Here is a 14,884-nt window from a genome sequence, read left to right as displayed (position 1 = left end):
ATTTCTACATTGCAGCATTGATACTTTTACTTAAGTAAAAAAAAAAAATAGTACTTTTTCCATCACTGACCACACAGCCCTAACCCTTTTCAGGGTTAGGGCTGTACCCCTCGGAGATGGATTGCTGAGGTGGAGCTCAACACCTACCATCAGCCCCCCGGTACTTACCGCACATCTTAGTTACCCAAGCCGTGCTACTGGGATCAAACCCACATCCTTGTGGTATCAAAGTCAAATAAATACTCTACTGTCTGAGCCAACCAAATTACAGTTTTGTTTAGATAAAGAGATGGTGATATATAGATATATAGATCGATAGCTTGACCTGCTTCATATTTTTGTTTTCCATTATTGAGGGAAACTCAGTCCAGTGATTTCATTGCTACTGGTTGTATTGCTGAGTCATTGTAGTTATTTCAGGATCATTATATTACAGTGGCTCTGTAAAGAAGCAGTACAGCGGCCTTTGAGGCTCCGTTACCAGTTGTATTTATAGTCTCTACTCTTTATTTCCGGCTAAGCCTATGTCCAACTCACTCTCAAAACATTTCACTGGGGGGCTGCCTGTACACGAGGTGTGCACTAGTTCTCACCGGACGGCGATTGGCTGAAGCCGACACAAACAAGCGGCGGTTCTGCCCAATTGAAAACATGTGTTCATTCACCGGCCGCGTGCACCCCGTAATGGGACACCGGCGGAGAGTTCAGCGGGGCCTATAAAAACCAAATGTTTACCGACACGCATCCAAGAGGGTCTGTTTTGACTTGACTTTGACAGGATGGTTGTCACAACAAGGAGGCCAAGGACCTTCGAGGTGGTCTTCCACGATCCCAACAAGAGGTTCTACTGCAGCGGGGACAAGGTGTCCGGGAACGTGGTGGTGGAGGTGGCGGAGGCGACCGGCGTGTCCGCCATCAGGGTGCTTGGAGTAGGGTGTGCCAAAGTGGCGTACAACAAAGGCAAGCAGAAGTGCCGCGAAGAGGTGGAATATCTGAAGTACGAAGAGGAGGTTCATCTTGACAAGAGAGGTGGGTGAGAGGAATGAAGCATGTTTCTACTCCTTAACCCGTTGAGACCGGGAACGCATCTGTGTGTCATTTTTAGATTTCTTTGGGCTGTTCAAAAATAGTAAATTGTAGATCTGCTATTTTTTGAAAAAAATATGAGAATTTGTGAAAATCTTTGGATGTTGTTTTATCAGCGGTTCTCAAACTTTTTCATGTCAAGGACCACTAAAATAATCCCCATCTCCAAATATGCTGTTCCAGGGACCCCCCCCCCCAGAAGCAAAGATTTGAGTTACAAATGTTGGCTTTAAAAAAAAATATATATATATATATTCAATGATTTGCACAAATGTTCAGGTTTTTTCTAAAATAGCAGATCTACAAGCTCATAGCGCGGCACTCGATGCCGCGCTATGAGCTTGTATATCTGCTATTTTTGAGTAGCCAAAGTATAAAAAATAATGGTTAAAGTGGTTACACAGATTTGTTCCCGGTTTGAATGGGTTAATGTGGAGAATCATTCTCTGTGGTCCAGAATGAATGAACGAACAGAGACGCAGCAGTAATCTTGCAGCCAAATGTCATGTTAAAGGAGTAGTTCACCTAAAAAATTACTTTATTTTCTATCAATTACACACCCCATGAAGCATTGAATTCATGGAGATTTTTTTGTATTTGTCGCATTCCTGAGCCAATAATTGATGACCGGTGGAAAGATGCATGTATAATTAACACCTGGATTAACGTTTGTGTATTAATAATAGTAGATTTTATGAATACAAATCTGTTTTATTGTGTTCTCTGCAGACGGTAACAGCAGTGCGACTCTCACACCTGGAAAGAAATATGAGTTTCTATTTGGATTTGAGCTCCCAGGACCAGGGTGAGAATGACAGTGATCACATTATCAATACATGGACAATCAATAACAACATCACACACAGTGAATGCATTTTCTCTGTGACTCTCCATGACGCCAGAGTTGATTTTGACAGCACATTTTGATATAGTTTTAGTCGTAGCCTTTTGAATACAATTTAATTTAGTTTTGTCATCTGAAATGTTTTAGTTTTAATTAATTTTAGTCGAGTAAATATCATAAGATTTTAGTCGACTAAATCTCGACTAAAAAATTATTTTGGCGGTGCCTTGATGGCGTCATAATGCCTGATTTTACACTTGGTTGCATCAATTTTGTCTAGTTTTTATTTGTTGACAAAATTGCCAGTATATTTAGTCTTAGTTTTAGTCATCGTTGCTTAGTTTTTATTTCGTTTTTATGTCGTTTTCGTCAGTGAAAAAAGGTAGTAGACGAAAAGATTTTCGTCATAGTTTTTGTCGACGAAATGAACACTCTATGACACATTACACACAATCCATTGCAGGCTTGAGTTGTGTGTCACTGATGGTGTGTGTGTGTGTGTTGTTTGTCCAGGCGGCTGGCCTCGTCCCACGAGGGGAAGTTCGGGTACGTTCGCTACTACGTCAAGGCCGTCATGGAGACGGCTTCCCATTGTACCCTTCAGTGTGAGAAGCGGTTTGACGTGGAAGAACCTCTGGATGTCAACACCCCTGATCTGCTGGTATATATTAAATACAGTGGTGGAAAAAGTACTCAAAATGTTTTACTTAAGTAAAAGTATCAATACTGCAATGTAGAAGTACTTGCCAAGTGTTGGCATAGAAATGTACTTAAAGTACCAAAAGTACTCATTATGAAGAATGTCCCATTTCACAAGTTTTCAACAAAAGAAATATTTTGAAAATAGCAGATCTACAAGCTCACAATGCATCGCATCGCGACGCATTGTGAGCTTTATTAGCGTAATAAGCGTAATAATAATCTAAATCTACAAAGTAACTAGTAGTAACTAAAGTTTTCAAATAATTGTAGTGGAGTAAAAGTAAAAGTACGGAAAATTGGAAATACTCCAGTAAAGTACAAATACCTCAAAACTGAACTTAAGTACAGTACTTGAGTAAATATACTTAGTTACTATACACCACTGTTAACAACAAATCCCTCCCTCCTCTCCTCCAGGCTCCGGCGGCTGCCAACACGGTGAAAAAGGTCACCTGCATGTTCATCCCTGACGGACAGGTGTCAATCACCGCCAAGATCGACAGGAAGGGTTTCTGCGAGGGCGAAGAGATCACCATCGACGCCAAGTTCGAGAACACGTGTTCCCGCATCGTGGTGCCCAAGGCGGCCATCGTGGCCAAGCACAGCTACCTGGCCAATGGGCGGAACAAGGTTCTCCGGCAGAAGCTGTGCTCGGTGCGGGGGGACCACATCATCTCTGGGATGGGGGACATCTGGCAGGGCAAGACCATCCGTGTCCCCAAGCTGAAACCCTCCTTGAAGGGCTGTGACATCATCACTGCAGACTACGCTCTAATGGTGAGTAGAATATATGTTAAAAGAAAATAAATAACGGACATCCTCCGTCTTGTGTGCTGAGCCCAAACTACAAAACAGCAGATTTATGCAAAAAGAAAACAAGAAGGGGGCTTGCAACTATTTTAAACTCAATTGTTGTGAGTTGCAAGCCCCCTTCCTGTTTTAAAATATATAATATTACTAATGCAGAATACTGATATTAATAGACTTCATATATGTACATAATATGAGTAGTGTTTGAGCCACTTGTATGGTGTGAAATCAAAATCTTTGCTATAAAAGGACCACAGGGAAGGTCTCGGAACTGAAACGTTTCCCAATAAACACATCTAGATTTTTATTTATTTATTCATTTGAAGTGTGGGAGTTTATATCCCCACAGTTTTCAATGTACACGATAGGATAGATCATTTGAAAGCCCTCAATCTGCACTTTCATAATCTGTCAAAACTAAATCTGAAAAATGACCGTGCCCTACTTATGGCACATTATATTATGACCCTATCGCAATATGGCTATACAGTATGTATGATCATTTTTGGTAACACTTTAGAATAACTATTCGTTATAAGTAGTCAATAGATCATTCATAAACTGTTAATTAATGAGTTATTAATGACTTGTTAATAATTTATTAATAGTTAGTTAAGGATTAATAACAATGCCTTATAACTGCTTAATAGATCATTTATAAACCATTAGTTAATGAGTTATTAATGTCTTGTTAAATGTTTGTTAACAGCTAGTTAAGGAGTTGTAACCATGCCTTATAAATAGTTAATAGATTACTAACAAACTATTAGTTAATGAGTTATCAATGACTTGTTAAATATGTTTCAATAGTAAGTTAAGGATTTATAAATATGCCTTATAGATAGCTAATAGATCACTCACAGAGTATTAGTTAACTGACTTATTAACTGTATGCTTATTATTTATAACTATGTCTTATAGATGCCTTATAACTAGTTAATAGATAATTTATAAACCATTAGTTAATGAGTTACTACTGTTTTGTTCAATATTTGTTAACAGTTAGTTAAGGGGGTATAACTATCCCTTATAGATCATTTATATATTACTCACAAACTATTAGTTAATGACTTGTTAATAGCTTGTTAAATATTTACTACCTGTATGCTAATGATTTATAACTATGCCTTATATATGTTCAAAGGATTATGAACAAGCTATTAGTAAAACACTTACTAATGGCTAGTTAAGTATTTGTTAATAGTTAATATATGTTATTGGGTAGTTATTCTAAAGTTGCAACTATTCCTCATTTACTAACATGAGTTAAGTATTTGTTAATGGTTAATTTATGTTATTGGGTAGTTATTCTAAAGTTGCAACTACTCCTCATTTACTAACATGAGTTAAGTATTTATTAATGGTTAATTTATGTTATTGGGTAGTTATTCTAAAGTTGCAACTACTCCTCATTTACTAACATGAGTTAAGTATTTGTTAATGGTTAATATATGTTATTGGGTAGTTATTCTAAAGTTGCCACTACTCCTCATTTACTAACTATTAACAAATACTTAACTTACCTTTTACAAATCAATTGCTAATGATTTGATTCCCATCTACTAATACCATAGACACGTTGTACAACAGCAAATGGGTGGTACAGAAATTTGATGTGATATTGTGGACATATTTCACATTTTGGTACCTCAACCTTGTTCAATATTTTACAAATAAATACCACAGATGAAATAATGAACAATTAATTTTTTAATGAATATGGAAAACAGTACAAAAATAACAAATGCATCCATCTAAAATAACAATAGCAAATAAAGAAATAGTCATATCAACAGTAATACAGTAATTAAAAATCAAAAGGAATACCTTCATAATCCCATCATAATCCGCCTTTACAGTCCAGATTACATATTGCTTTATCCAGTGGATATACAGCACACACATTAGCTTTAGCTTTATAGCAGGACTTCTGCAGTAAGCAGTATGGCCACAGCAACACCATGTGCTAAAATTGTAGCTATGCTAATATTGTAGCTAACAGGCTAATAAGTGTTCCCAAATTATAAATCTTACTCTTTTTCATCAAACAAACAAAAACGAATTCTTTACATTAACTAATAAACACAACAGTCCATACAGTTTTCATGGTTTTGCACTACATCACCTGAAATGCATAAAATAGAATACCCAATGTATACAGCCCCTTCTCTTGTGTCTTGTTCACAATAACTGAACAACATCCTGCTCCTTTCAAAATAAAAGGCAGTTCAGCTTCAGAACTCCATTGAGACACACTGCCATCTACTGACACAAAGTGGTTTTGGTACTACACTAACACTACAGACTAGTGTAGTTGCATGAACTGAACTGTATAGGACAATAAAATAAAAATACATGGATCATACATGGAACATACATGGAACATACATGGAACATACATGGAACATACGTGGAACATTGCCAAAAAGGTAGATAAGAAATGACAGATCTACAAGCTCACAGCAAGACGCATTGCAACTTGTTGTGAGCTTGTAGATCTGCTATTCCTGATCTGCTATTTCTGGCGAATGAAGAGAAACTGAAGAAAATAATTGCAACCTCACAAATTTCAAATTGAGGGTTATTGCTTCTAAAAAGGCCCAGTAAACACCCAGGGGTCAGTTATGAGTCCATTTCTAGTCATGGTCTGGAATTTTGAAAAGGGGCATTCTTCTTGAGTTTTTCTTCATTCAGTAGAAATATCAGATTAGAAATAGCAGATCTACAAGCTCAAGTGTGAGCTTGTAGATCTACTATTTCTAATCTGATATTTCTACTGAATGAAGAAAAACTGTTCAGTTCATGCAACTATACTAGTCTGTAGTGTAGTACCAATTCCACTTTGTGTCAGTAGATGGCAGTGTCTCAATGGAGTTCTGAAGCTGAACTGCCTTTTATTTTGAAATGAGCAGGATGTTGTTCAGTTATTGTGAACAAGACACAAGAGAAGGGGCTGTATACATTGGGTATTCTATTTTATGCATTTCAGGTGATGTAGTGCAAAACCATGAAAACTGTATGGACTGTTGTGTTTATTAGTTAATGTAAATAATTCGTTTTTGTTTGTTTGATGAAAAAGAGTAAGATTTATAATTTGGGAACACTTATTAGCCTGTTAGCTACAATTTTAGCACATGGTGTTGCTGTGGCCATACTGCTTACTGCAGAAGGCCTGCTATAAAGCTAAAGCTAATGTGTGTGCTGTATATCCACTGGATAAAGCAATATGTAATCTGGACTGTAAAGGCGGATTATGATGGGATTATGAAGGTATTCCTTTTGGTCATTTCTAATTTCTGTTTTACTGTTGATATGACTATTTCTTTATTTGCTATTGTTATTTTAGGTGGATGCATTTGTTATTTTTGTACTGTTTTCTTTATTCATTAAAAATACATTGTTCATTATTTCATCTGTGGTATTTATTTTGTAAAATATTGAACAAGGTTGAGGTACCAAAATGTGAAATATGTCCACAGTATCACATCAAATTTCTGTACCCCCCATTTGCTGTTGTACAACGTGTCTTTGGTATTAGTAGATGAGAATCAAATCATTAACAATTGATTTGTAAAAGGTAAGTTAAGTATTTGTTAATAGTTAGTAAATGAGGAGTAGTGGCAACTTTAGAATAACTACCCAATAACATAAATTAACCATTAACAAATACTTAACTCATGTTAGTAAATGAGGAATAGTTGCAACTTTAGAATAACTACCCAATAACATATATCAATTATTAACAACTACTTAACTAGCCATTAGTAAGTGTTTTACTAATAGCTTGTTCATAATCATTTGAACATATATAAGGCATAGTTATAAATCATTAGCGTACAGGTAGTAAATATTTAACAAGCTATTAACAAGTCATTAACTAATAATTTGTGAGTAATATATAAATTATCTATACCTATTTATATTTATTTATTTAATTATATTATACCTCCTTAACTAACTGTTAACACATATTTAACAAGACATTAGTAACTCATTAACTAATGGTTTATAAATGATCTATTAACTAGTTATAAGGCATTTATAAGACATAGTTATAAATAATCAGCATACAGTTATTAAGTCAGTAAACTAATACTCTGTGAGTGATCTATTAGCTATCTATAAGGCATATTTATAAATCCTTAACATACTATTAAAACCTATTTAACAAGTCATTGATAACTCATTAAATAATTGTTTGTTAGTAATCTATTAACTATTTATAAGGCATGGTTACAACTCCTTAACTAGCTGTTAACAAACATTTAACAAGACATTGATAACTCATTAATTAATGGTTTATAAATGATCTATTAAGCAGTTATATGGCATTGTTATTAATCCTTAACTAACTATTAACAAATGCTTAACAAGTCATTAATAACTCATTAACTGACAGTTTATGAATGATCTATTAACTACTTATAACGAATAGTTATTCTAAAGTGTTACCTCATTTTTTTATAAATCTGTTTATTTAAAAAACACTTAAATACTTTGTTGACCGGGTTCATCAGGGCTCTTTATACTTGGTCCTTTCTCCCTCTACACCAAATCTCTTTGGTGAATATTCTCCTAGTGCCCAGTATAGGGATTCTAGGGTTCGTATGGTTAAATGCTCTGATGTCCATGTATTAAAAACATAACTCCTCCTTGCAGATCTACGTCCATATCCCTGGCAGTGAGAAGCTGGCGGTGGAGTTGCCGCTGGTGATCGGCACGATCCCTTACTGCGGCTTCAACAGCAGGACCAACAGCATGGTCAGCCATGCGTCGTCCGTTTCCGGGAGCTGCGTCTCCTTCCCTTCGGCGCCCCCTAGCTACAGCAACATCCATAGAGAGCTGGGGGTAGACAACGGCCTCACGCCCCTCCTGGACGACTACGAGGAAGGCGAGGAGGAGGAGGAGGAGGAGGGGCTCTTCATGAGACCCCCCGTGGTCCCCTACCCCCCTCCACCCCCACCATACTCGGAGGTGAGGACCTAAAAATAGCCGATCTACAAGCTCACAACACCTCGCAGCGCGAGGCGGTGTGAGCTTGTAGATCGGCTATTTTTGGCAAAGAGGTATGGTGACTAGAGGGGGAAAAAAAGTTTAATCTGCGACACAATTTTATACAATATAGAGGGGGTCCCTGCTTCACCTCTCTCTCAGCTAGGGGGTCCTTGGCCTGAAAAACATTGAAGACCCCTCACTTGGATAGATGGACCAATAGTTCATCAGACTTTGTATTAGAAAGTTATTTAGCTGTGATGTAGAAGGAATAAATCACAATGATCAGAGGGGCCAAGCCTTTAAAAACGATATAATTAAATATAAAAAGTTGAGTTTTATTAGACTGTTGTATATTTGTATAATTAACCTACTGCCTGTGTCTGTTATGTCCTTATAGGTCGATGAAGAGCTGAGATGCAGAACTCAACCTGTCCAAGGCATCTGAGGACACACGTGCACATGCATACACACACACACACACACACACACACACACACACACACACACACACACACACACACACACACACACACACACACACACACACACACACACACACACACACACACACACACACACACACACACACACACACACACACACAGAGTATGGAGTGTCTCGATGCGTTTAGGAAGACTGTGTACAGTACTTCTGAAGTTGACTGTGTACTTCTGAAGTTGATAGTGCACATTGTTAGTCATTCCATGGGTCTAGTAGTTAGTTCAGTAACACTGTCATCAGTGCTGAATGCTGTATGCTGTTCAGTAACACTGTCATCAGTGCTGAATGCTCGCCCAGCACCGCTAACGTCCTTGCACTGTACATACTCGCCGGTGTCGCTGAAGACTAGACTAGATTAACACAGTTCTGTGTTACATTTGTTTGAGCATTTTTTTCTCTTTGCTGTGTAATTATCTTTTTGTCAGCAAGACACAACAATGCTGTTCAATATGAAGGAAATGTATTTGTATATTCAAATTGTACAGAAGAATAGTTTTTTATATGATGCCTTTGTGGCTTTTTTGTTCAGAGAATAAATTATTTCAAATTAACCTCTGTTTTATGTCTTTTGATTCCAGTCTAAAACATACACTATATCGCTCAAGGTGTGGAATACAAACATCAAAATATCACACACATCACTCAAAATACCACATATTGTTACAATATAGGTTTTGAGAAAGTATTTGTTCCTATGCATTAGGGTATGTGTTGCTATACATTATGTGGATGAATGATATGATATAAATATGTAATATGCAGTCCCATTTTATTTTCCAATAATACTGGAAATGGTGAGTTTTTAGTTTTCTTTATTGTAAAAGCGGATGTCAAAATTGTCACCATTTTGTCTTCCTTGTGTGACAGCTGACAGTCCAATCACAGGCCAGTAGAATTTAACCTCATTCCAAACAGTCCAGCACCAGCAGACAAACGGTACTGAAATGTTTCACGCTTGTAATCTGTGCCCAGCGGGTTGGTAGCCTAGCCTATTATGGAAAAGGATTCCTAACCATTGTCACGGCAAAGCACGGCACATCTCTGTACTGGACCGTTTCTCAACGTCTGGTGCAGGGTCCATCAGCAGTCCAAATGGACCATTCCGGGTGTATAACTCAGAGAGTGTACGAATGGAACCAAATTACGGGTCCATTTTGGTTCCATTTACACTCTCTTAAGTTAAATAAGCACTGCAGAGTATAGTTTAGTGCTTCTGAACCTTTTTAATAATAATAATGGATTTTTATTTATAATGCATTTGAAAATTGTGACAATCTCAAAGTGCAACAATAAGCAAATGCATAAAAAAATTATCATCACACCACTAAAAACATCTAAGAAAATGAACAAAGCATTTAAAACCTGAGGGCATAAAGCCTAGAGGTAAGAACGGTGTAGCAAAAAAGAAAAGCTTTGTTACGTATAGGTTGGTCTTGGGGGGTTTTAGGAGGTTAGTGTTTGAATTAGGCCGCAGACCCCCATTTGATACTACTTTTTTTTAAATCTCAGGGACCCCAACCAATGTTCTGTCCGTTTGCGTTTGGACCGCTCGTGTTCCCCGCTACTTGTAGTACTGTATACTGTGTGTGTACTGTAGAACAGGGGTTCCCAAAGGTTTTAGCTCAAGCCCCAAAACAGATATATATAGACGTTTGCCCGGGATCCAAACTAGTGAAATTAGCAGATCTACAAGCTCGCAACACGTTGCGAGCTTGTAGATCGGCTATTTTCACCACTTGAATGTTGTTTTTGTCTATTTATGGAAATGATTAGATTTATTTTATTTATTAAATACTTTAGGAAAATATTGGAATTGTTTTTAATTGATGAAAAGCTGTGAATTATTTTGTTTAAACTTTTTAAATCATTTGAAATATTTGTATTTATAAAAAAAAAAAAGACATAAAAATGTGTCCGCGACCCAAACATGGGTCCCGGCCCGCTGTTTGGGAAACCACACACTGTCGATTACACAGAATGACAAACCCAGGCTGGCTGAGGTCATTATGCACTGTGTGGACACGCTTAAAGCCAAGTTAGAAAACAGCAGGTTCAAGTTTACTGCCCGCATGCAGCTGCTATTATGACCCAAAAATCACCTTAAAGATCACTTTTAAAATACTTTACAGTAAAAGAAAAAGCCTATATCTTCATATTATCCACTAAAACATCACATTTGTACTGTACTGTATATCAGAACGTTATGCCTTGTCCTTATTCTGAAGTCTAATCGTTTATTGGTAAAAGAAACTTCTTTGAGCTCTTTCTGTCTTGCCCTTAAGGCTTTGGTATTTTGTGCTATTTCGATGGGACCGCACGACTCCACAAACCTTCCATGGTTCTATGGGTGATATGGGTCCAGCAGCAGCAGCAGCAGGCTCAAGTAGAAACACAAGCCCATGTTTACTGCCGTCTGCAGCTGTTATCATGACCCACTGCTAAGAAAAGATAACTTAATCCTTACTGAGGGAATGGTGTGAGGCAGGCTGCAGGAGAGTGGTTAGTGTGAGTGAGTGCGTCACGTATGTGTATACAGTAACTGAGAACAGCAGTCAGCAGTCTTATCATCTCTCTACCCCTGTTAAATATGAAATGTAATGTTTTTTCAATGATTTGATTCAGATAATCATTTAGATTAGCTTAGGTTAGAGTTGTATCATCGCTGACCTTATTACTCACAGCTCAGGTTGGAGAGATTTCTAGGAAGTGGTGCAGTTGTCTGCAGACTCGCATGAGTCTACTGACACACATACACGGTAGGAGGAGCGGTATCCATGATATAGGTCACATACGTACCCTATCTTATAGGCTATGGTGTATTCAGGGTTGCATTGCTCATGGGACGGCCTAACACGCCGTGCAACAACCTTTTTGACCAGGAGCACGTGCAGGCACACGCACAGATTTTAAACGACTTTAAATTCACACCTCAACAAAGTTTACAAAGGCTCCCGACTCACACCAGGTGGATTAACATAGGAATCAATGAGCCTAGATGCATATCAATTGTCCATTGTGTGACCTGTAGTGTAGGTGTTAAGCAATGTGCGCTTCACGACATAAAAATACAGTGCAACCACATTCCAATTCAGCAATGCAATCAGCTTGTAGATCGGCTATTTTTGCTACTTTTGTGTGACCTAGAATGGCATTTAAAAAAGTTAAAATACGGAGATGAGAGGTGTCTGCCTGACAGTATATGCAATGTGGCCCACTGGAGTGAGTGTGGAAATAATAGTGGCCCTCTACATCGTCAAAGTTGCCCACCCCTGGTGTATTTTACATTTTATAAATGCAATTATGAAGTGTGTGATTTGCGGGAATGTGTTGGATTTGGACATGCTGATCTACACAGTAAAACTGTCAGTGTTAAACACATTTTGCTTAGTAAGATCTCAACGTGACCAAATGGTTTGTGACATTCTCCGAGTTACAAATGTATACATTACCTCAGAGGATTTGACATTGTAGTGGAGTCAGAGATGCCTCCAGAAGCAGGCCAGACACATAACTGTGATGGTGTTTAAAATTAACCTCGGTGAGCAGGCTGTTATGTTGGGACAGCTCTTGCTCTCATTGGCTGGGGAGAGCTGACTCCTGCTCTCATTGGCTGAGGAGAGCTGTGCACGTGAGGAGGCACACTGTCTCTGCATGCTCAGAGCAGTACAGTACCAGTGATGGACTGTATAACGTGAAGTACATTTTACTCGAGTACTGTACTTAAGTCATATTTTTTCCGAGTATCTGTACTGTACTTTACAATACTATTTGTATTTTTCTAAGACACAGGTAACAGAGACAGGAAGCACAGAGGGAGTGACATGCAGCAAATGGTCCGACTAGCCGGGATTCGAACCGGCCGGGGTCTCACTGTCTGGCCAGCATTAGAACCCATGTGGTATAGAATGGTTATCATTCTATTGGGGTGTCACTATTATACAGATACTTATAATGCATTATAATCTGCTCATAACACGATATAACCACAGTTATAAGCACTCGTAAGTAGATAATGCTTTATTATAAGCATAGGACGGAGCCGGGCCTAGTCGGGCTTCTTCTGTCATTGACCACATGTTGTAGAAACGGGATCACTCAAGGTGCCTGATAGACCTACCACCTAGAACCGGAGTCTCCTCCCCAGACCCGCATTTTGAATCCTGTGCCTCCACCTCCTCAGGTTTGTTTTTTGATTTCTCGGGATCCGCAAGCCCCTCTCAATTACCATGTTGACACGTTCCATCATCCGAAGCTCACACCGCAAATCTGAGACCATTAACCTGTGGTTAACCATTAACCATTAAGACCGGGAAATACTCGCAGTTTTCTGAAAAACGTATGTCGCTATATGAGTGGTTCTCAAACTTTTCCATGTCAAGGACCACCCAAATTTATATGTATTTGGCGGTGAACCCCCCCATCTCAAAATATGTTGTTCCAGGGACCCCCAGAAGCACAAATCGGAGTTAAAAAGTCTTAAAACATATGTTAAAAGTTTTTACGATTTAAAACAAAATAGCAGATCTACAAGCTCATAGCGCGGCACTCAGTGCCGCGCTATGGGCTTGTAAATCTGCTATTTTTGAATAGCCAAATAAATCTTAAAATGACATAGACGTGTTCCCGGTCTTAATGGGGTAAGGCCCATCGCTCCCCGGGTTATGCCCCGGACAGAGATACTGTGCACAGAGATCTAGTGGCTCATAGAATGCTGCTGATGATGATGATAACATGAGCTGAACCTCTGCCCATGCCCAGTGGGTCCTGCCAGGCTGTCCTCCCCCTGGCATCCTCGTGTGAGTCCTGCCTCCCTGGCTAGTGTTCCCCATTCCTTCCCTCGGTGTCCCTGACCCTGTATGGGCCTTCCCCACACATCTCTCCGGTCCCTCCTGACCTCTTCTCTAGTTCCCCCCTCTCCCGCTATACTCGCCTCGCCTCGCCTCGCCTCTCCTCTCCTCTCCTCTCCTCTCCTCTCCTCTCCTCTCCTCTCCTCTCCTCTCCTCTCCTCTCCTCTCCTCTGTCTGCTTTGATTTGAGGGAGTGGTTCCACCTTATAGCCTGGTTCCCAGCCTTTACTCATCTCCGAGGAGGAAAAGCCTGGTCACGACCTAACAGACTTCCCGGAAACAATCTTTTTCGACCAACACAACCAGTGGTGTAAAGTAACTGAGTACATTTACTAACACTTTTGAGGATTTTTATTACTTTACTGGAGTATTTCCCATTTTCAGTACTTTTACTTTATACTCCACTACATCTCAGAGTCAAATAGTGTACTTTTACTCCACTACATCTCAGAGTCAAATAGTGTACTTTTACTCCACTACAATTATTTGAAAACTTTAGTTACTAGTTACTTTTCAGATATAAATTATGAGATGAAACATAAATTAACCACTTTAGCCCTATTTTATACCTAGAGGCTATTTGAAAATAGCCGTTCTACAAGCTCAAAACGCGTTGCATCGCGACGCGTTGTGAGCTTGTAGATGTACTATTTTCAAACATTTTTGTACTTTTACTTTTGGCACTTGAAGTACATTTTGATGCCAATGCTTTTGTACTTTTACTTTTGGATACTGGACTTTTACTTTCTATATTGCAGTACGGGTACTTTTACTTAAGTAAAGAATTTGAGTACTTTTTCCACCACTGATCACTTGTTTCATGGCGTTTTGAGCTTGTAGATCTGCTATTTTTGCTATTTTTGAATTGGAATCCAGATTTCTTTTAGCTATTTTTCAATTGGAATCCTTAAAAGTTACATTTTTATTTCATTTCAAATGCCTTTAGTTATACTAATGTTAACTCTATGAACTTAGATACAAAATACATTGGACATAAAAAAGATATTAACCTGCGGGCCGCATTAAGTGAAGGTGGGCATGTGGCCCCCGGGTATGCACTAGACATTCTGCACTTCTTTGAGCGCTCAGCTATGAGTGTG

The 14,884-nt window shown here is 38.6% G+C and overlaps 1 protein-coding gene across 1 annotated transcript; it reads left to right on the top strand.

The window, feature by feature from the left end:
• The first annotated feature begins 759 nt into the window (after positions 1–759).
• On the top strand, positions 760–9,467 carry LOC308083304 (thioredoxin-interacting protein-like). Its single transcript, XM_080425580.1, has 6 exons — positions 760–1,029; positions 1,816–1,891; positions 2,444–2,591; positions 3,050–3,409; positions 8,102–8,416; positions 8,835–9,467. The coding sequence occupies exons 1-6, from the start codon at positions 780–782 to the stop codon at positions 8,880–8,882; spliced, it is 1,197 nt and encodes a 398-aa protein (XP_080281706.1). The 5' UTR covers positions 760–779; the 3' UTR covers positions 8,883–9,467.
• Positions 9,468–14,884: the final 5,417 nt, after the last annotated feature.

Source organism: Gymnoscopelus braueri (genome assembly GCF_963280865.1).
Source record: "Gymnoscopelus braueri genome assembly, chromosome: 4".
Lineage (NCBI taxonomy): Eukaryota > Metazoa > Chordata > Actinopteri > Myctophiformes > Myctophidae > Gymnoscopelus > Gymnoscopelus braueri.
This window is presented reverse-complemented; position numbering and strand designations above follow the sequence as displayed.